General features: G+C 50.9%; 1 protein-coding gene across 1 annotated transcript in view; it reads left to right on the top strand.

The window, feature by feature from the left end:
- The window catches only part of SMOC1 (SPARC related modular calcium binding 1), a 163,641-nt gene that overhangs the window by 112,638 nt on the left and 30,892 nt on the right, over positions 1 to 20,111 (top strand). Inside the window, exons 6-7 of the mRNA XM_075532192.1 lie at positions 6,645 to 6,701; positions 9,031 to 9,111. Of these exons, the coding sequence (XP_075388307.1) occupies positions 6,645 to 6,701; positions 9,031 to 9,111 (138 nt within the window). The remainder of the gene's footprint in view (positions 1 to 6,644; positions 6,702 to 9,030; positions 9,112 to 20,111) is intronic.

Genomic DNA, 20,111 nt, shown 5'->3' with positions numbered 1-20,111 from the left:
TTTCACTCTTTGGGGGAGAGAGTGTGCAGGTGGGTGGACAGAAGCAACAACATTGATCTCTTACGCTGGGAAAGGCCTAACTTACCCGGATATTTGCTGTCGATGGTCCGAATCAGGACAGTTCACCCGACATTTCTGGGTCTCGATGGGCACGGGCCAGGCGTCTCCAGAAATGTTGAGGTTGGCCAGCATTCCGTCCTCCTCCTGGTGTGGTTCATGCCAGGCTGTTCAGAGACTGTTGCAAGCAGACACGGTCATCTCCCTTTTATGCACAGAGCAAGCCATCTTGATCTCTGCACAGGGCCCCCGAGGCCCATGCTGAAGGGGCTGGTGTCACTGTGTCCCTTTCCAAGGTAAGACCCTCCAGCACTGCTTCCAGCTGGAAGTTTTTCACCATGATCTGAAAAGATGGACAGTGACAGCCTTGATGGAAACAAGAGGGAGGATGACAAAGATGGACATGGCTTAGGAAAAGCCCAGGACTCGAAGGGGAAAAGCCCAGGACTTGAAGGGGACATGGGATTGCTGAGAGACCTTCTGCGTCTCAGGGTGGGGGTTGGGTTTTTTTTCCCCTCACTCTCCAAGGCTCTTCAGTCTGAGACCCCAAGAGATGCCATTCATACAGATTCCTGCTCTGGCCCCCTTTGGCACTTTTGCTTTGGAAGGACCTGGGAGAGAAAGCTCTTTGTATGTGGTCAGAATAAGCTCATTGTACACCCAGACAATTAACTCCTCCACAGCCTTGCCTGGCCCTTGAAAGGCCCAGCCCTGCTCCCCTGGCCCTCTTGGGCTCTATTCAGTTCCTTCAGCACACCAATGCAGGGTGGTTTTTTTTTTTTTAGTTTAGTTTTGTTTTGTTTGTTATTCTGAAAAGTTTCTCTCTGAGAATAGTCGGAGGGGATCAACATTGTCCTCAGCCTGGCATTTATCTCCACTCATCAGTGAGTGTCAATCAGGAATCAAAAAGCCAAACAGAGGAGGCTTTGAACGATGTCATTGGGGGTCGAAGTGACAAACAGCTGTCTGTGCATGGGCCGGGCCTTCTTGCAGGGTAAGGAATTGTACTGTCATGCAAACCCCGTGGAGGCTCACAGAGCCTGGGGTCGGGGTGGGGGCTGTGACTTTTGGGGACTGCACCTGCAAAGACCATTCAGGTTTGAGGGGTGGGCAGCCTTGGGAGGCCTGATGCCACAACTCCCTCCGGGTCTGGGCTGTTTCCAGGCTGCTCACTGACTGAGATCTGGAGCAAATGGCTAGCGCTAAGGCTTGAGTCCTTAATCTGCCGGCTGTCTTCCTCTGTCCTGGTTGGCAGGGAAAATGCATGAGGAAAGCCACTCGCTAGACTTTGTTGGAGTCTTGCGAAATCTGGCAACTTTGTTATCCTTGTTAAACTTGACATCCTGCTTGAGAAATTCTCATGCGCTGCCCTTTTAAAGTTGTATTTCATTTTTCCAAATTTACTTACTCTTCCTGTCAGAAGAGTGATCACCTGTGAATGGGCTTTTTATTTTTCAGGGTTCCATCCTCTTGCCTCTGGTCCAGAAGAGTATTAAAACTCCATGTGGTCTTTCTATTTGTGGTTCAAAATGATACTTATGAGGGATCAAATCACCATGTGCTTATAGACTCTAATAAGCTGAGATGCTGAGGGTCCCTGGAATGGGGGTTGGGCAAATGGCTGCTGATGGAAAGGTTGGTGGTTCAAGTCTACCCAGGGGTGCCTCGGAAGAAAGGCCTGGCAACCGATTTCTGCCAACTCAGCCATTGACAATCCCATGAACACAGCCCTGCTCTGATACATCCAGGGCTACTACTCTGAGGCAGAAGGGACTCCATGGTCACTGGTGGTGGTGTTGGGATTCACACCTGTGGGAAGTCTCCCACACCCTGGCTCTCCCCAATTGAGAATGGATCTGATGACTGAACTGCTGCTGCCTGATCCATGATAACCTTCCCTCCTTTGTGTTAACAGTGTAATTGAGATATAATCTACAGACCAGAAAATTTACCCCTGGCAGTGCAGTGGCTAAGCATCTGGCTGCGAAACGGAAAAGCCAGTGGTTCCAACCCACCAGCCGCCCCACAGCAGAAAGATGCGGCCATCCGTAGAGACGACGACTTTGGGAATGCCCTGGTGCCGGTCTAACCTGTCCAGTAGGGGAGCTGGGAGTCAGCATCAGCTCCACGGCATCCGAGTGGACTGTGGACTGAATGTAATAATTTTAGAGAGTTGAAAATATTGCCAGAAGGCCATTTGAAAACATTTCCATCGTTCCAAAAAGGTACCTTGCATCCATTTACACTTGATCCCCACTCCCCGGATCATTGCTCTCAGCAGTGGATGGAGGTGCCTGTTTCTTCCTGCCCACCTTCCTCACAGGAGCCGTTCTTTAAAGACGGGGAGTGGGCTCCTATTGTGGTTACCATCTGCATTTTCTAATGACCCAGTGGGCTTCTGGTCCTGCATTTATTTGCCATTCATACATCTTCTCTGGTAAAAAAAAGTCCCAGCCAAACATCGCACCTGCTTTTAAAGTTGGGTGGTTTGTCTGAGTGAGCGGTAGCGTTCATCTTATTGTTTTTTAAATGGGCTAGGATTTTAGTGTTGCTAATCCAATTTTAAAAGTGAGCAGCTGCATGAGAGGGTCTAATAATTTGTGGTCAGGCTTTTCATAGGTTTGAAGGATTTTCCCACCTATGCCCTGTCCTGAGGCGGTGTCCTGGGCAGACATCCTCATCTTCAGAAGACGGTGCTGCTGCCCAGAGACTTCAAGTACACCATTCAGGTCACCCTACTGCGAGTTGAATGTAGAGCCTGCCTCTGGACTCTGACCCCACTTGAGACTGGAGCCGGGATCCTTGGTAGCGGCTTTCCTCTCTCCCCAGGGCCCAGGGTAGGAACTGGGGATGTTCTAAGGCTGGCCTGGAAGCAGAACTGATGTGGCTCTTGGGTCTGAGCCTTGGCCCTCTGCTTGGTAGGAGGGTGTGCTTATTCGCTGGACTGGAAACCAGGTGCCCGGAGATGATCGTCAGAGGTTCCTGTTGGCTTTGGCTTCGGCTTTGCAGCCTTTGGGCATGCTGGCTTTCGCAGGTGGCCCCCTGGCAGCTGGGGACCGCATCTTTTCTCACTTCATGAAGATCCCAGCCAGGGCCTCCCTTATGGCAGCACAGCTGTATCTCCTCACCCTCGGTGGCCCGACCCTGCGGGGAGACCCACCGCTCGTCCTTGGCTTCATGCTCTGTGGGTTCTGGCCTGGCACTCCTCCGGGCTCTCGGTGGAGGTCCATGATCCGCAGCTGGGACCAGCTTCCCCAGGCGGCTGGACACCCTCCTGCTCTCATCCCTCGAGCTCTGACCATCTCGACTCTTCTGTGGATGGCAGGTGAAAGAAACCAAAGCTTTCGCTTCTTTGGCTCCAGAAAGATAAGGTGCTTGGGGGGAACAAATGGGAGCACTTGAATGTCTCCGAAACCTACTAAAATACTGCTGGAGCCACATTGCACTTGGGTTCCCACCTTCGTCCCTCCAGGAATGTGTGCTTTCTCATTTGCCCGTTGTTAGCACAGAAGATGCCTAAACCAAAGCCACCCTGGGCGGAGGGCCTGGGCAGACTGTGCTGAGCTATTTAGACTGTGCACACCACCGCATCTGGCAGCAGCCACCAAATGTACATCACAGCTGCCAAAGGACTCCATTCAGCGGTTCGCTGAATTCAATGGAAAGAGGTGTTAATAGAGTCAGGGGAAGTGATGCTATTAAAAAAGATGACATTGTGTAGCTCTGTTCCGTGTTTCGTGTTTATCCTCCCTCTGTGACTTCCAGATCAAACTTACGCCATGCGGCATCCACACGGTGCCTGTTTTGGACATTGGGTAGTTAAGGAAGGGGCCCCGCATAGCCGCTGCTCTGTTCCTGCGGCATGCCATGCCTTAGCGTGCAGGGTCTGTCTGCCGGTCGCCCAGTCAAGATCACATTGTTCCTTTAGGGAACTGGATCTTGTTGTCAACACAGGAGACTAATAACAAGGTCAAGTGTCACACACTTGTCAGACTGCTGGCTTCAAACGCCAGCAAGGATTGAGGGTCGCCACAGCCCGAATCTTAAAACCCCCAGGGTGAGAGGTTGGTGCTTGAGCAGAGTCTGGAATCTAAGTTCTTTCTCCCTCCCGATATGAAGTTGGCCAACGATCCTGAGCACTCCAAAGGCCAGAAGGGTGGCAGAGGGGGTTACGTGTTGGGCTGCTAACCACAAGGTCAGCAGTTAGAAACCACATGAGCAAGACGAGGCTTTCTACTCTGAGTTACCGTCTTGGCAACCCAAAGGGGCAGTTCTACCCTGGCCTGGCGGGTCACTGAATAGGAACTGGCTCAGTGGCAGTGAGATGTTTGAGTGAGCATCCACCGACATGGCAGAGACAATCTGACACCAGGGGTTCTCCATCAGGAAGGGGTGCTTGTAGAATGCCATGCGTTATTCCTGAGACCTCCAGCAGTCCGAGGAAGAGAGGGTGGTGTAATCATAAGGTGTCTGAGACCACCGCGTTTCCTCTCCTTCCCTAACCCAGGGGGAGCCAGAGACATTGCTGTTAAATGGGGCTGAAGCGACCTGCTTCCAACTTTTCCCAAGTGAAAACACGTCTTGCTACAGACAGAGCACAGATGCATGAAGGGGTACAGTGCATGACTATCTAGACAAGCTGTCTGTGGTATGAACATTTTAATCAGGGAATGACGGGGGGGGGGCGGGGTGGAGATATCTGCAAAGGCTTTTGAAGGGGATAGCTGGGAAAATGCTTGAGGAATCCCGATCTAAACTAAGGGTTGGGAAGCCTTGATGAATACAACCCAGGGGTCCTGTCAGATAAGCAAAGTCTGCACTCACTCCTGACAGCGGGCATTCTTGCTCCGCAGAGAGAGCTGCTGACCCCACCAGAGGATGCCCATTCGGGCTCAGTAGTTGGGAACTCAGTGGTCTCAGCATCTACCTGAGACGCCTCCAAGCCAATCCACGGTGATTTCTGCAGCTTCCCACTTCCCACATCCTCTCCGATTGTATTTGCTGCACCTCTTCCTGGGAGTTGAGGTGTGTGCTATTTCACAGTTTAAAATATTCTAAGGATGTCCTAATCCTCTTGGTTTCAGGTGTGCTGGCGAATATAATGTCTTGTTTAAGGATCGGCACAAAGTTGGCGTTATGAGATGGTGGTTCCAGAGGTCTCAAACGTCCAATGTTCTCAGGCTGCCTTCCCTTTCCTGCATCTCTAACCTCAAGCCCCTCCACCCCCCCGCCAGGGCTCTTGCTCCTGAGCGGGAGCTTGGTGATTTGCTGAGACATCTCACAGGACTCAGGAAGCAGGGTTACAGTCAAGCGGTCTGCTAGAGAAGAGACAGGGTGGATCTTGGCATCAGGATCAACTTGGAGGTAACAGGGACAATGCAGGATGCAGTTTTTACCCTCTGCTGGACAGTCTTGCTCCAGGCCATTTGCCACCAGGGCTTGCTGGAGTCTTCTTCAGCAAATGTTACAGCTCTTAGCTTCCTGGTCCTACCGCAGCTATCTTATAGCTTCTCCCCCCCATGTCGCCATGTAAGGCTATCAAAATAACACAACCGACCAATCCCCTTGGTAGGGTTTCACACATTTTATTTGCATCATTGAATAAGGAAGACTGAAGAAGCATTGATGCATTGGAATTTTGGTGCTGGCGAAGAATATTGAAGACCCCATGTCCCGCCAACAGAATAAACAAATCTGTCTTGGAAGGAGTGCAGCCAGAATATCCCTTAGAAGCAAGGATGGGGAGGCTTCATCTCACATACTTGGGGCATGCTATTAGGAGAGAGTAGTCCCTGAAAAATGACACCGTATTTGGTAAAGTACAGGAGCAGCAAAAAAGAGGAGGTCCCCTCACAGGCTGGGCTGACACGGCGGCAGCACCATTGGGCTCAACCCTAAGAACCATTGTGAGGCTGGACAGGACCCGGCGGTGTTGCGTTCCGGGGTGCCTCGGCCACTCGGAGTCAGAATGGACGCGATGGCCCTACAAGGACAGCTCAGCGCCTGTGTGGCAGTCACAAAGCTAAAGCCAGAAAGGCAACTGCAGTGTCACTCTGCACCACAGTCGGAGAGGAAATGCCCCTTCTCTCCGTCTCATGGCCCTTCGGGTGCAGATGGAGCTGTAACGAGAGTTTTCAAGGACTGTTGCCAAGATCTCACGTTCTCCTCAAGCTTTGAAATCACCGGGAAAGATGCTGAGTTGGTGCCTTTTGCGGGAGGTCAGGAAGGAGCTCGGGGTACCAGAATTAGATGCCACCAGATCTGCTGCCTGTGACCTGTTATGGCTGGTCAGACACAGGGTTGCGTAGGAAGACACCTACCCCCGCTCTCCTCTGGGGAGGACGGAGATAGAGCCACCTGACATGCTTCGATGGGACAGGGAGAGCCCTGTCCCTGGACTGCAAGCTCACACCGACGTGGGTTTCCCTGTTGCTGGGTCTTCGTTTCTTCGTTCTGTCTTCTCCTTGGGCTCTTTGAGGCTTGGCCGGGCCATGTGCAACCCCAACCATTCAACAGTGCTGGAGAGTAGATAGTATTTACCTCAATAATGGTAGTCTCTTTTCGATTCTTCCTAACCCTGAATTCAGATGATGGATCGAAGCCGACGCCCACAATGGAGACTCAGCCGGCGTTCGACGGAGATGGTAAGCTCCTACGTTGCTCCTCGTGGGTTTGGAAAAGGTCTTTCCTTGGGATGTTTGCTTAAGCTTCTTTTTGAATTTTCACCTTTCCCAGTTTAAGCTAAGTATTTAAAATATATATATAAATCCTATTACGGAACTGGTGTGTCCTGCACTCTGGAAAGGCCCTCTGTTCTCTGCAGGATGCCTGCCTTTCTCCTGATGTCCAACAATAACATAGCCTGGACAGACCTACTGAGTGGCCGAGACCACGGAGTCAGGACCGAGAGTGGAAATTAGACCAGCAGTGCCCCACAGTCAATAAACCAGCACATACAAACATGCCTCCTATTGGCCTGGGGATGGCAGAGAAATAGAAGAAATGTGTGCCCTTTCTCTCAAGGCTTATGCAACTATTAGCGAACTTTATGGGGAAAATGGATGGCATAATGGTTATACATTGGGCTGCTTACCGCAGTGTCAGCAGTTCGAAACCACCAGCTGCTCCACAGTAGAAAAATGAGGCCTTCTACTCCGTAAAGATTTACAGACACCCACAGGGGCAGTACTACCCTGCCCTATAGGGTCGCTGTAAGCCATAATCCACTCTATGACAGTGAGGACTTTTTTTGGTTTGGTTTTGCTTTTTAAATAGGTTAAATGGTCTGATGCCCATTTTTAATGTAATGCACATTTGTGGAAGAAAGCTGTCAGCATGGCCTGGGGAGATTGTGTGAAGAGATGGCACTGCCACTAGCCTTTGAAATACAGGGCAGGAATTGGAGTGTCCTAGACAAGGAGCCCTGGCAGTTTAGTGGATATGTTGGGCTGCTCACCACAAGGTCAGCAGTTCGAAACCACCAGCTGCACCAGGGGAGAAAGATGAGGCTTTCTACTTCCATAAAGAGTTAGTCTCAGAAACTCACAGGTGCAATTCTATCCTATCCTAGAGGGTCGCTAGGAATTGGCATTGACTGGGTGGCAGTGAGTTCGTTCGTTTGGTTGGTTGGTTGGTTCGTTCATTTGGTTGGTTGGTTGGTTGGTTGGTTTGGTTGGTTGGTTCGGTTGGTTGGTTGGTTCGGTTGGTTGGTTGGTTCGGTTGGTTGGTTGGTTGGTTTAGGCAGAGCGGCTAGCAAGGCTAATAAACGGAAGGTGGAGGGTGTGTGATACTGTTTGAAAGGTTTTGCGGGAAGAGATTGGTGAGTGAGCAGGTTTGGCTAGTCAACTGGTTTGGCTAGGTTAAGGGGCTAGAGAAAATAGTAGGTCAAGAGAAGTAAAGTTGTCTGGTGTCAAAACAGTCTGAATGCCCATCTCTGGGGAGGATGGGGAATCCACAGGAGAAGCAGCAAGTGCGGACACTGCTTTGGATTCAGGGGCTGAGTTGCACCGTTTCCAGAGAGCCTGAGAATGAAGCTCGGTTCTTGGTGCAACCAAACATGAGCAACCCTCAGCGGAGGGGGCCCAGGTCTGGGTCGTGGTCCTCACAGTGAGACAGAGGAAGGCCAAGGGATTGTGCCACTGGTTGGCACGGTGACTAGGGAAGTCCCGAGCACGGAGCCAGCTCTGGAAGAAAGATTTAAAGGGGGCTTGTTTGCTGAAGCATAGTGTTCCTGCCCAGAAGTTCCACTGTTTCTACGGTTCTCAAAGGGTCTGGGTCTTTGGCAAGTCTGGGCCCAGGGGGTCACATGGGAGCCAGGTGAGGGCCTGCCTCCCACTTGTGCTGAAGAGTGGGGTACTCTACCTGTCCGTCGGGTGAGCCCATGCCCTCAAGAGACCTGGAGGCTCCCTGGGTGCCAGAATTCCGTCTTTGCTCAACCAGGAGCCATTAGGAAGGGGATTGACCAACAGATTGGTCCCATCACTCCTTCTCTAGAGGAGCAGAGTCTGAGCAAGCTGAAATCAGCTGTGGCTGAGACGTTTCCTCTAAAATGGTCTCTGTGGTTTGTTTGGCGCTTGTGTGTTGACTTATCCCTTTTAAATCTTCTCCCAGGGAAGCAGCTGAGAGGGACTTGGCTTGGCCCACGTCCTCTACCTCCTGGGATAATATTTTTATTCCTGGATGGAGTGGCTCAGTGCCTCTAGACCCTGACCACTCGGGCTCTGGCCCAGGAGGCCCTACTTGGCTCTTAGGGGCTGATGGAGAGAGGAGTTTCCAATGTAAGGAAAGAGAGGACATTGGGGCGAGGTGGGTGTGGGCTGAGGGAGGAAGCAGAAGTCCCAGGATTTCGATGCCTCTAGCTTTTAGAAAAGCTGTTAAAAAGCCAGCGGGTGGAGGCGGGCTGCAGGGGGTGAGGGTAGAGTTCCGGCAAGTCCCTCTGCCCACACTTGATTCTCTCTCTCTCTTTTCCCCCAGAAATCACAGCTCCCACTCTCTGGATTAAGCACTTGGTGATCAAAGACTCCAAGGTGAACAACACCAGTGTAAGAAACCCAGGTGAATAGTCTTCCTCAAGGCTTTGTGAAGGAGATCTGGTAGCACTCTCTGGTACCTGCGGCTCAGCTCTCAGCGGGAGAAAGATGAAACTGTCAGTCCTCGTCCTGATTCAGTCTCAGAAAGTCGATCTAGCGTCACGAAGGGTCAGAATTGATTGAATGGCAGTGGGGTTTGGAGGGGACATGTCCTGCTCCATCCGGGTTTACCCTGTGATGGATCTAGGACCACACACTGTGTGGGGTGGGGCCCGTCACTTACCCTGCCTGATTCTCAATGTCTACAGGTGCAAAATGTGAAGATTGTGCGAGTTAGTCTATTCAGGCTTTAGGTTTCTTTGGCTATATCTCAGGGATTATGTCTTACAAGGGGTTTCTCCCTTAAGGTCACACATATTTTTGACTGTAAGTGGTAAGATATTTATGTGCTTTATGCCATGTTCAAAAGTTTCAAAGAAGAATAACTGGTATAGAGAAGTTGGACTTCCAACTTCAAGAGGTTTTGTTCTGTATGTTTTCAAGATGCGCCCTAACTCAGCGGTTCTCAACCTGGGGGTCACGACCCCTTTGGGGGTAGAGAGAAACATCCTTTCACAGGGGTTGCCCGATTCATAACAGTAGCAAAATTATAGTTATGAAGTAGCAATGAAAATAATGTTATGGTTGGGGAGTCACCACCACATGAGGACCTGTATTAGAGGGTTGTGGCATGAGGAAGGTTGAGAATGACTGCCTAACTGCTTAGTCATGTTTTATTTCTTTTATGATTTCGGGTGGGGGTGGAGCAGGGCTGTAACCGTAAAGTTGGAGGTTTGGGTCCACTAGAAGCACTGCAGAAAGAAGACTGAACTATCTGTTTCTAAAAAGCCAACCATCAGAAGCCCAGGGAGCACAGTTCTGATCTCACACAGGGGCTCCACCCTCCACCCTCCACTCCCCACCAGAATTGGCTCAATAGCACCTGGTTTGGTTGGCAGTGCTCAGGCTTTGGCACTAGTTGAACCTCTTGTAAAAAAAAATTATATATATATATGATGTTTTTTGAAGGATGATCAGACCCATAGGACTTAACTCTTAGAGTCTGCCATTGATACAAACCAAAGCCAGTGGCCCTCCACAGGGAAATGTACTACCGAATGCAATCTTTCCCTCGGCCTAGGATGGTAGTGGGAACTCTTACGCGGTCTAATGTACGCCTAGTTGGTGACGTTAGCAGGATCTCTTCCTTGTGGGCAGGAATGGTTTTAACAAAAACTCAACAGTTCTTTCTAGTTAACAGATGACATCTACCTGATCACCACCGAATGGATATGCTGCAATTGGCCCCCTTTGCTTTGCTTTAACTATAGGCCAGTCCTGTCCTAAAGATGCAGTGGGGGTGGGGTGGGGGGTGGACTAGAGTACACAGAGTCATTGAGACGAATGGGGTGGCTCCATTCAGCACCTGTGGATGTTCTCTGTGGCTGGCGCTGGTCAGTACCTCCACATGTGTTTTGGGTCCCTGTTTGATACAAATTGAAGGTATGGGATGATGAGGTAGGAGAGCAACCATATGGAGTCCCCTGGACCGGAGCCTGTCATCGCCCAGCACAGCGGGAAAAGCACAGAACTCTGGACTCCCGCACCAGCTCCCGCATCTGGTGGACGACGCTAACCAAGTCCAACAATGCCCCCGAGCCTCAGTTCTCATGTGCAAGACGGGATCAGGAGCGCTCAGAGGATTGCCGTGAAAGGTTAACATCTGCATGGCGCTTAGTTGATGCCTAGCTAACTGATACCTAGAGATTCTTAGTAAATTATGTAGATGTGTATTAGTTATGATTGGTGGTAGTTGCAATATGACTATGAATTAGGCTGCTTATAGTAAGAAGTCTTCATTTAGGAAGGGTTGCATGATTGTCACCATAAGCAGATGCATGAAGTGGTTAAGATTCCTCTCAGGACCTCCTCCCTGCTCCCTCACTGGTAGACAACATGATATGTTAAAGGGAACTTGTTTGGGCACCTGTAGCCCAGATGCAAGAAGTGACACCAGGAGGCATCGCTCTGGTTCCTGGTTGGTCTGCAGGGTCCCAGTGAAAGGGTTAACTCATTCTGTGGTCGGCATGAAGGTCACCTTTCTCTGAAATTCTGCAGTATTTTTGCCTCTGTTGGCAGTTGACATTTGCGTCCTTGAATTTCTTTTTCATCTACCAGAGTTTTCTTTCTCCATTGAGAGCAATGGTTCTCAATCTTCCTAATGCGATGGCCCTTTCAGACAGTTCCTCATGTGGTGGTGACCCCCCACCATCAAATTATTTTCATTGCTACCTCATCAGTGTCATTTTGCTAGTGTGATGAATCAGGTGACCCCTGTGAAAGGGTCGTTCGCCCTCCAACGGGGTCACGACCCACAGGTTGAGAACCGCTGATCGAGACCTGCTAATCTAGCTATAAACTCTGAGGGCAAGGACTGTCTTGCTGGCCCTTGGGGACCGAGGCATGATAGCTCAGCGTGTTGAGTGCTTTTGGGGAAAGATAGCGAGGTATCATCATCAGCTAGGTAGCATTAGCGCCCCCTCCTTACAGATGAAGAGAGCAAGGCTTTGAGAGAGGAGACAACGTGTCCTGTGTTGTTCAGCTAATCAGCAGTGAGTGTGGAGAAGATGCTTTATGCTTGGCAATAGAGGCCTGTCTTCTTGGGCTGTTTCCGCTTCGTGTAGCGGACAGCTGATGCCAACTCATTTCACCTTTGTTTCCATGTGGGCGCTTCTGCTTTTCTTTCCCGCTTCTAGAACTCGGAACAGGGTGAGTATGGGTCATGCTGAGAATTGGCTTCTTTCCTTTAGTTGGAGTGACATAGATGTTCTTATCCTGCCCCAGCTGGCCCCAGTCATGTCTTTAAAGTTAGTGCACCTGATCAGTTAGTTAAAGGAGATGCAGAGATCCTTTAGAGAAACTGAGAGCAGTGCTTCCTAATTGGCACCTTTCGAATTTCCAAATGAACTGAGACTTTCTCTGTCAGCAACTGGCATGTGCCTCTTCTTGGTGGCCTGTCACAAAATTATATAATAAGTGTATTGGGAGATTATGGTTCACCAGCCAAATGTGGCCAGCTACTTACTTTTGCAAACAAAGCTTCTTGAACCGCAGCCATGGCCATCTATGTACACAGCCTCTATCGATGCTTTCCCACTGAAAGAGAACAGTTATGACAGAGACCATCTAGCCCATAATGCTTAAAATATCTGACCAAAATAAAGCTGAGTCAGTCAACCACAGGCTCAAGAAACCCGAGCAAGACAATCCCTCTACACACACACACACACACACACACCACACCACACCACACCACACCAGTGTGATCTGTAACCTGTTGTGGGGACAGTGGAGGACTAAGTGGAGTTTGACGCCATACCCCATGGGGTCGCTGAGAGTTGGAGCGAACCCCACTGTAACTAACAGCAACTCATAGACCCAGCGGAAGCAGGAGCTGTGCTTCCCAAGAGGCTTCCAGGTGTGCCCCGGCCAGGAAGCCTGCATCGGTGCAGGGCTCTTTGGGCAGCTCACACGGCTCTTTTAAGCAGCAGTTCATCATTTCACACGAACCTGGTGCTTTGCCAAACTTGAATGGCCTGTCCTGCCACATCCTAAGATTTGGCGTCCATAGGTAGGATGTAGGGAGTCTTGTGGACACAGAGGAGGTAAACCACATAACAGCACAAGCGTGGGTCTGGGTATCAGATAAACCTACAGCCCCAGCTTCTGATGCTAGCTTCCCACTAGGAGGCTACGTGACCTTGAGGAAGGTTTTGACCTTTCCTTATTGTGATTGAAGCCTGGCATGGAAAATGTCAGGTGCTTCACAGGTCCTCCGGACATGATTGAAAACCAGCAGCTACTGTTGGTGAGTGCCTGCAGGGATCGAGCTAGGCACTTTCGCATGCCCTCTCCTTTTCCCCAGGAAGAAAGAAGATCGGCTTTAATGATAACTCAGGCCCAAGCCACTGGCTCTGGTTCAGGATGGGGTAGGAGTGTTGCTCTCAGTTTCAAGTCCCTAGAAAAGTTTCTCATTAGAGTTTGTTGTGGGGTTCTGGCTTCAGGTGAGATTCTGGCCCACATCGCTGCGCAGGTCGAAGTGGACTCGGAGCTGCCCTCCTGGGAGAGAGTTCTTGTCCTCAGCTCTCTCTGAGGGAAGCCAAAAGGCCATCCCAGTTTCTTTTACACCCCAAACATCTTTCTTTCACCCTCAGACCCTGTGACGCCAGGTTTTTTTTCTGGCCTTGGGACTGTTGACTTTGGAAAGGTTCCACTGGGCAGCTGAAGTTTTGCAATAACACAACACACGGTCCTGCAGACTTATCCTGTCTCCTCTCCTCCCAGAGACACTGGTCCTTGTTTTCAGGGCTTTGTCGTGTGTTCACCGCCAGTGCTGCCCGAGCGTAGGGCAGGCTCAGCCCAGAGAGACTTGCCCTCCTGATGTTCTCTTTGGTTCTCACCTGCGTTGCACGTGGCTCAGCGGAGGAGTTCTTCTTGCATCTGACTGACCATGTACTTGCCCGGCTTCCACCCTAGAGACTGAGAGCAGATACCTGCTCCTTGAGGAGTGTTGGCCAGTTTCCAAGGAAATAGGACTTCTTGCCGAACATTTTAACTCAGGGACTAACTTCTCAGATTCTTCTCCACATTCCTAGAGTTAAAAAAATTACCTACAATTTCTAGAAGAGGAAAGTAGAGGCAAAGGAGATTAAATAAGTGACAAGAACACAGCTTCATCTAATCTTTCTACCCCTGCACAACTTTTAAATGTATCATCGATGAGGTTTTTACTACACCCATGGGTTTCCAAAGGTCTATTTTATTTGCTTGTTTGTTTGATATGGTTTGTTTGTCTTGATAGGATAGCTTGTTTTAGTGACGTCAAAATCCCAATTTTTTCCCTTTTGTGGGAGAACACTGTTCCTTGGAAAGATGGGTTAGGGAGCTTTATCTCTTTTCTACTGTGCCTAAACCCATAGGCCTCCTTGCCTCTTCCCTGGAGTGACTGAGTTAGCTCTTGTGGCCTTTTGTGGAATGGTTTCATTTCCTCTCCTTCTGTCCTTTATCTCCATGTTCCCAAGTGACCTTCTTTCATGATCTGATCAGGGACTTAGAGGAAGCTCTAGCACCAGGCCCTGTGGGGTTGATTCAGACGGATCATGCCTTTCTTCCTTTGCCTCTTAAACCAGTATCGATGAATGGAGCAAACCCTGAGTGACTCTGTCCGATGGTAGACAGAGCCACCAGCATGGAGACAGGTGGAAATGCAGGTCTTACAAGAAAATGACCCCCCATCCCCCAACACCGCGGCTTCCTTGTGCATGGGAATGCTTCTGTGCCCAAGACACCATATATATCAGAGGTGCGTTGTTCACACCATCCTGACCTGCCCTTACCTGCCAGTGGCCAAGTGTTGCTCTTCTAGGCCTGCTGGCTCCTCCCTCACCTGGGAAGGTCCGGTGGGGAGTAGTTGCTATGATTGGGGTTTGGGGTCACCGAGGCAACAGCATTTCCTGGCTGAGTCCCACCCCCACCCCCAAACCGGCAGTCTTGGCCAGCCTCGAAACCGCGCGGGGTGATGTAATGACCTAAGGCCTGGAAAAATAAACAGCTCTCCGAGAAACCAGTGGTAGCCGTGGTAAGCAAATACCCCACAGCCACCTGGAACCTCGCGGATGACGCGATTGGAAGGAAGGATGAGTCATCCACCGACGTTAGCGTGGACGACGGGTCTGGGCGTGTGCGCATTTAAAACGTCCACATGAAAACAAACCTCGATGTTATTTCCAGAACCGGCCTTCCGGGGGTCTACCTGGCTATCTTATGCAGGTGCCGTGGTCGGTCCTGGGCAGTAGGGGGACGGGAAGGGGTGACCACCCGGATCGCTTTTTCCACAGCAACAAGGATCTTGCTTGGTCAAGTTTTCCCTTTGCTGAGACAAACCGTCAACAGGCTGGGGAAGCAGAGGGCCTAGCCCAGCAGGCCCGTTTTTACCTGGCTTTAAAATTAGCCTTCCTGGTTGACCTGTTGCTTCCTCCTACGTTGTCTGCTGGGAAGACAGAGGGGGAGAGGGAGGTGTGTGGAGAGGGGCGGTGCGGTACAACCTCTGGGACTTGCTAGACCAGCATAGGCTTCGCTTCTCTCAGCGAGTGAGTTTGTTGTTTGATAGCAAAACCACGGGTCCCCAGATCCATGCTGCTGAAATCCTGAGATCAAATGCACTGCCCTCGTTTTGTACTTGGCTCATTCCGATCTTCTGGAAGTTAACTATGGCCTCCGGGCTGAGGGTGCTCCCTCTCCGTGCGCATTTCCAAAGTGATGTTAGAAGCAGGCAGGATGTACAGCTTCTACACACACTCACCCACACAACCAGGGGCCTTGTGGAAGTGGGGCTCCGGGTTCTGATATTTTGCTCTGATGGATTTTAAGGCATCTCTTCCATAGTCCCCTGTTGCCTGTTTCCTATTTCCCTTCATTCTTGAATTTCCAGTTCCTAGCTCTTACTCCTTAAGAGTACAGCAAAAACGAAAAACAAGAGGGGCAATGATACAAAAGAGGAGGGCCCTCGACGAGGTGGATGGACGCCACAACTGCAGCCATGGTCCCAGGCAGGGGCCAATCGTGAGGATGGTGCAGGGCTGGGCGGGTTCGTTCTGCTGTGCATGGGATCGGAACTGACTCGATGGCATCAAATAACAACTAAACAAAGAACAACAACAGCTCTCACTCCGGAAAGTACAAAGCCTCTCAGGTCAAGGTCAACAAAATGACTGAAAGGAATTAGAGAAAGGGGGCAGTTTATCACTTGTAAGGCACTTGACATGGCAAACCCACTTCCTTTGGGCAAACCCACTTCCTTTGTGTCAACGCACTTAACGGCATTGAGCCAGCTGGGATGGGACCATTTCGAAAATCCGAGTCGCCGGTGCGCCGGTGATGCTTTGAGGAGCAGGTTTCCTCCGAGGGCCCACATACTCTGTGCAGACGATCGATCCATCATGGAGGAAATTGTCCTCTCTAGGATTTACATCGTGTTCTCCTCCCCCTGGTTAGCACTCGGTCTGCTGGTCTGTGTGGAGCAGGACGCAGTCACCACAGCCAACTGTGGTGATCCACAGCGGCCACTTAGAGAGAGAAGCTATTTCACAAGGCTACTCGGTTGGTCACCTGCCCTGCCTTCTCATCGTGGCACTTAATTCCAGCCGTGTGACCTGTTTTCAGGGGCTCTGTGTCAGTGATGGGTGTGGGCTGGGCACTTCCTCTGAAGCACAGCAGGCTGGGGCTGGACTTGGAGACCACGCAGCAGTACCGTGGCCCATCAGGAGGGACAGCGTGGAAACAAGAGTAGCGTAGCCCTTGACTTGGCTCCTTCCTGGATGCCCCAGCTCCCTGGGTGGACGAAGGTCAGATCTGACCTCTCAGCCTGGGAGAGTGGACCTGAGCCTGGCTGCCTGGTGGGAGACCATCCCATTCCCATGCTCAAGGCTAGAGCAGGAGGACCTCGCAGCTAAGGGACTTGCCTGGCGTCATGGAGTCATCAAGAACTGACATTGCCGACCTTTACTTGGTGCTAAGGGGCCAAGGGAAATGGCAGCAGGAACACTTAAAGAAATGGCTGGTTGACCGTGTTGTACCAGATGGGGCACGGGGTGCAGGGGCTGTGCGGGAGGAATATTTTACCACCAACCTTGTTTCTAAGGACTGTCACGGAAATCATGACAAGCTGACGGGCACGTTTGTTAGAGTACCAGCTTTTCATTTGACCTCAGCGTGCCCCTCTATCTTTGCTGCATCAAGGAAGGGCAGACTGATCCCATCACCCTGAGCTTGGTCAGCCCCTGCGGTCCAGCTGAGGAGATTAGCCAGGCACGGAGGCCAGGTGGGGGAAGCCATAGCAGCTGCATGTTTGCAGACGACACGGATGCCTTCGACTCGCTACCATCCACTGAATCATTACTCAGGACCAGGCGCTGCATGAAGTGCTGTCAGACCCCCATGGTCTTGAATGGCCATAATGATGCTGTGAGGGCGCACTGTTGCTGCCCTCTGTCTCCGATTCTGAGCGGCGTTACAACAGAAGTACTATCCACAGGTGCCTTTAACACACACCAACGCATCTTCTCACAACGTAGGAAGCGAGAAGCCAGGATTCAGGCAACTGGCTCTCGGGGAAGGTGTTTTCTCTCTGTCACCTCTGAGGGAAGGTCCTTGACTTATTTCCGATTCTGGTCCCTCGTCCCTTGGCGGTCTTCATGCACTTGTCGTATCTAACTGCCCCTCCTCTCCTGCCAAACCCAATCTGTGCTTCCTTGCTCCTGTGCCTAATCTGATGTTAACAATCTCAAAAATGATTGGTTTAAGACACACCCTACTGCTGATCATGTGCTCGTTAAAAAACCCTGTTCCCAAATGGGATTCCGTTCAAGGTTTAGGAGTTAGGTTTTATAACATGTTTTTGGGAATCCCAATTCAATTCATAGTGACCTTCGAGCTGGCATTGATTCGAGTGAGAACAGCCCACTTTCACAGCAAGGAGCCTGGAGCTAAGAGAGCTTCAGTACGCTTCCCAAGGCCACAGAGCTAGAAATGGGGGAGCCGGATCCTCCTGACTCCAAAGTCCACCTTTCTGACCACCATGCTCCACTGCCTCTGTTTCAACTGTTGGTCCCTTCCACGAGCTCCTTGGCCCTAGTGGATGAGCGCAGGAGTAACACGAGCTTCCTGTTACTTTCAGCCTTGTCCCAAAGGCCCAGATATTCCTACTGCTCGCCCACTTCCACCCTAGCTCCTGCAACATCTTCCCTCTGAGTTCTCCTTCTGCCGTTTGGACACCACCAGCCCCCTGCATTGTTGTCTCCTTCTAGCAACCTCCTCTCCTTGCCGGCTGGTGATCAGAGGGGTACCATGCTACAGAGGGGTGAAAGGTAGTCAATCCGCTCGCAAGTTAAGGAGGAGGTGATCTTTTTGTCACTTCATGTTGTTGCTTATTCTGTGGGGAAGATGGGGAACTCCGTCCCAGTGGAAGAGGCAGCCAATTCCTATCTGCTCAAATTCTGCTTCTATTCGCCCCACCCCACCTCAAACCAGATACACACCCAAACCCCACTCAGGAGTTGAATGGGGTTTGTTTATCAGGGAGTTCTGTTTCTTCTCCCCCTGGACGGGACCTTTCCTCTGAAATCCCTCTTTTCTCGGTTTGAGGTCTGCCAGCTGTTCTTAAAGGGGCCCTGAACTCTGGTGACTCTGGTTCTGTGGGTTCCTCTCCCCTTCAGGGGGCCCTGGGAGCCCCTCAAAGACTGAGTTACTTAGATGCTGAGGTTGGGAAGCTGGAAATGGGCAAATGGCCGCCCAACGATGGCCATGATGGGCAGAGCCAGCCCAGCAAATGGTCCTTGAAAAATGATCCTCTGCGGGCCACTTAACCCCTCCTATGAAGAAGTGCAAAGTACACAAGTCAGAAAAATGACCTCTTCAGTCTTGTAGTTGGCTGGAAACCATAGGTGCTAACTAAGACCCCATGTGGCTAAGTAAACACAAAGAGCCTGCTCGTGATGTGCTATGAATCACTCCCAGAGCCGCTGGTCTGTGGCAGAACCCCTGCCCCTGGAGCTCCGCCTCCCTAGGCCTCGTGCTGGGCCTTCATAGTCGACTCAGTTCCTTAAAACCTAGCCCGACCTCCCCCCACTCCCACAGCCCCTGCCCCCGCCAGCTTAGCGTCTCAGCCATGTAGGAGTCCTGGAACCATCCGGGTAACATAGGCTCCCGCACCAACCCAGCCAACCCTGAGCGGGGAGCCGCATGGTGTCTTACGCCTCTGAAATTCAATGTTGTGATTTAGAAAAGTTGTTTTTTAACACCTGGCTTGTTATTTGGGGTTATCGTCAGCATTTCAGCCACATTTGATTAGGGGCTAGGTGGGTATGAGGTGTCTGAAGGGAGTCTCCGTGTAATTGTAGGGGACACCACGCGTGTGTGTTTTCCTTAATATTCTTGACCCACAGGGATGATTCCTTTTGCAATAGGCCAGAAATAAGCGCCTCTTCCTTTTCAAGCTAGGCAAGCTTTTATTGATTTGATTTCTCCCCCCCACCCCCAAGAAAATCCAGTGCCTGAGAGCCTGAGGGTTAAGCGTGGCACTTTCCCAGGATGAGTCAAAGGGACAGACAGTCTTTTTTTTGGCATCTGTTGCCTCCTCTAGACCGAGAGCCTTTACTGACAGTGGAGCGCCACTCTGAGTGTCAGCTTGGAATGAGATTCTGTGGCCCAAGGGGGCTGTGTTAGTCCAGGTAGACTAGAGAACAGATCCAGGGAGACTCATACATGCATAGGAAAGAGCAAAGCGTATTTACATATGAAGTAAACATCCCAGTCCAGTCCAGATCAAGTCCATAGTTTGATATTAACCCATAAGTCCAATATTAGCCTATGAGTTCCTCTTCAGACTCATGCAGCACATGCAATGAGGTCGAATGCAGGAAGATCACAGGCGGTGGGTGGAACATGTGCTGGGTCCAGTGGCAGTGGAAGTCCCCTGGACTCCTCCACAAGAAAGTGTAGCAGAGAGAGGGTGTGTCCTGCCTCCAGCGGGGAAGAGAGGAAACTCCCAGCATTCTTATGAGAAGGCCACGCCCATGAGGAGGCATCCATCTAGACTCTACCCCTATAACCTCTTTATCCAGTTGACATGAGATCATGTCACCAACACAGTGGTGTAGCAGGGGTTTGAGCAACGGAGAGGGGGTTGAATTAAATACGCCTTGTTGTTGCTACCTGCCATTGAGTGAGCCCCCGGCTCATGGTGACTCCTGCTCAGTAGAACCAAAGCTGCCTGGTCGGTCCTGCACCGTCCCTAGGACCAGTTGTCAGTTGGACTGTTGTCATCCGTGGAGGTTTCTTTGGCTGCTTTTGGGAGGTATAACACCAGGCCTTTCTTCCTAATCCTAGAGTGGAAGTTCGACTGAAGCTTGTTCAGCATCATATGCAAAC

Source organism: Tenrec ecaudatus, chromosome 14 (assembly GCF_050624435.1).
Source record: "Tenrec ecaudatus isolate mTenEca1 chromosome 14, mTenEca1.hap1, whole genome shotgun sequence".
Classification (NCBI taxonomy): Eukaryota; Metazoa; Chordata; class Mammalia; order Afrosoricida; family Tenrecidae; genus Tenrec; species Tenrec ecaudatus.
Note: the sequence above shows the minus strand (reverse complement) of the source record. Positions and strands in the feature narration are given on the sequence as shown.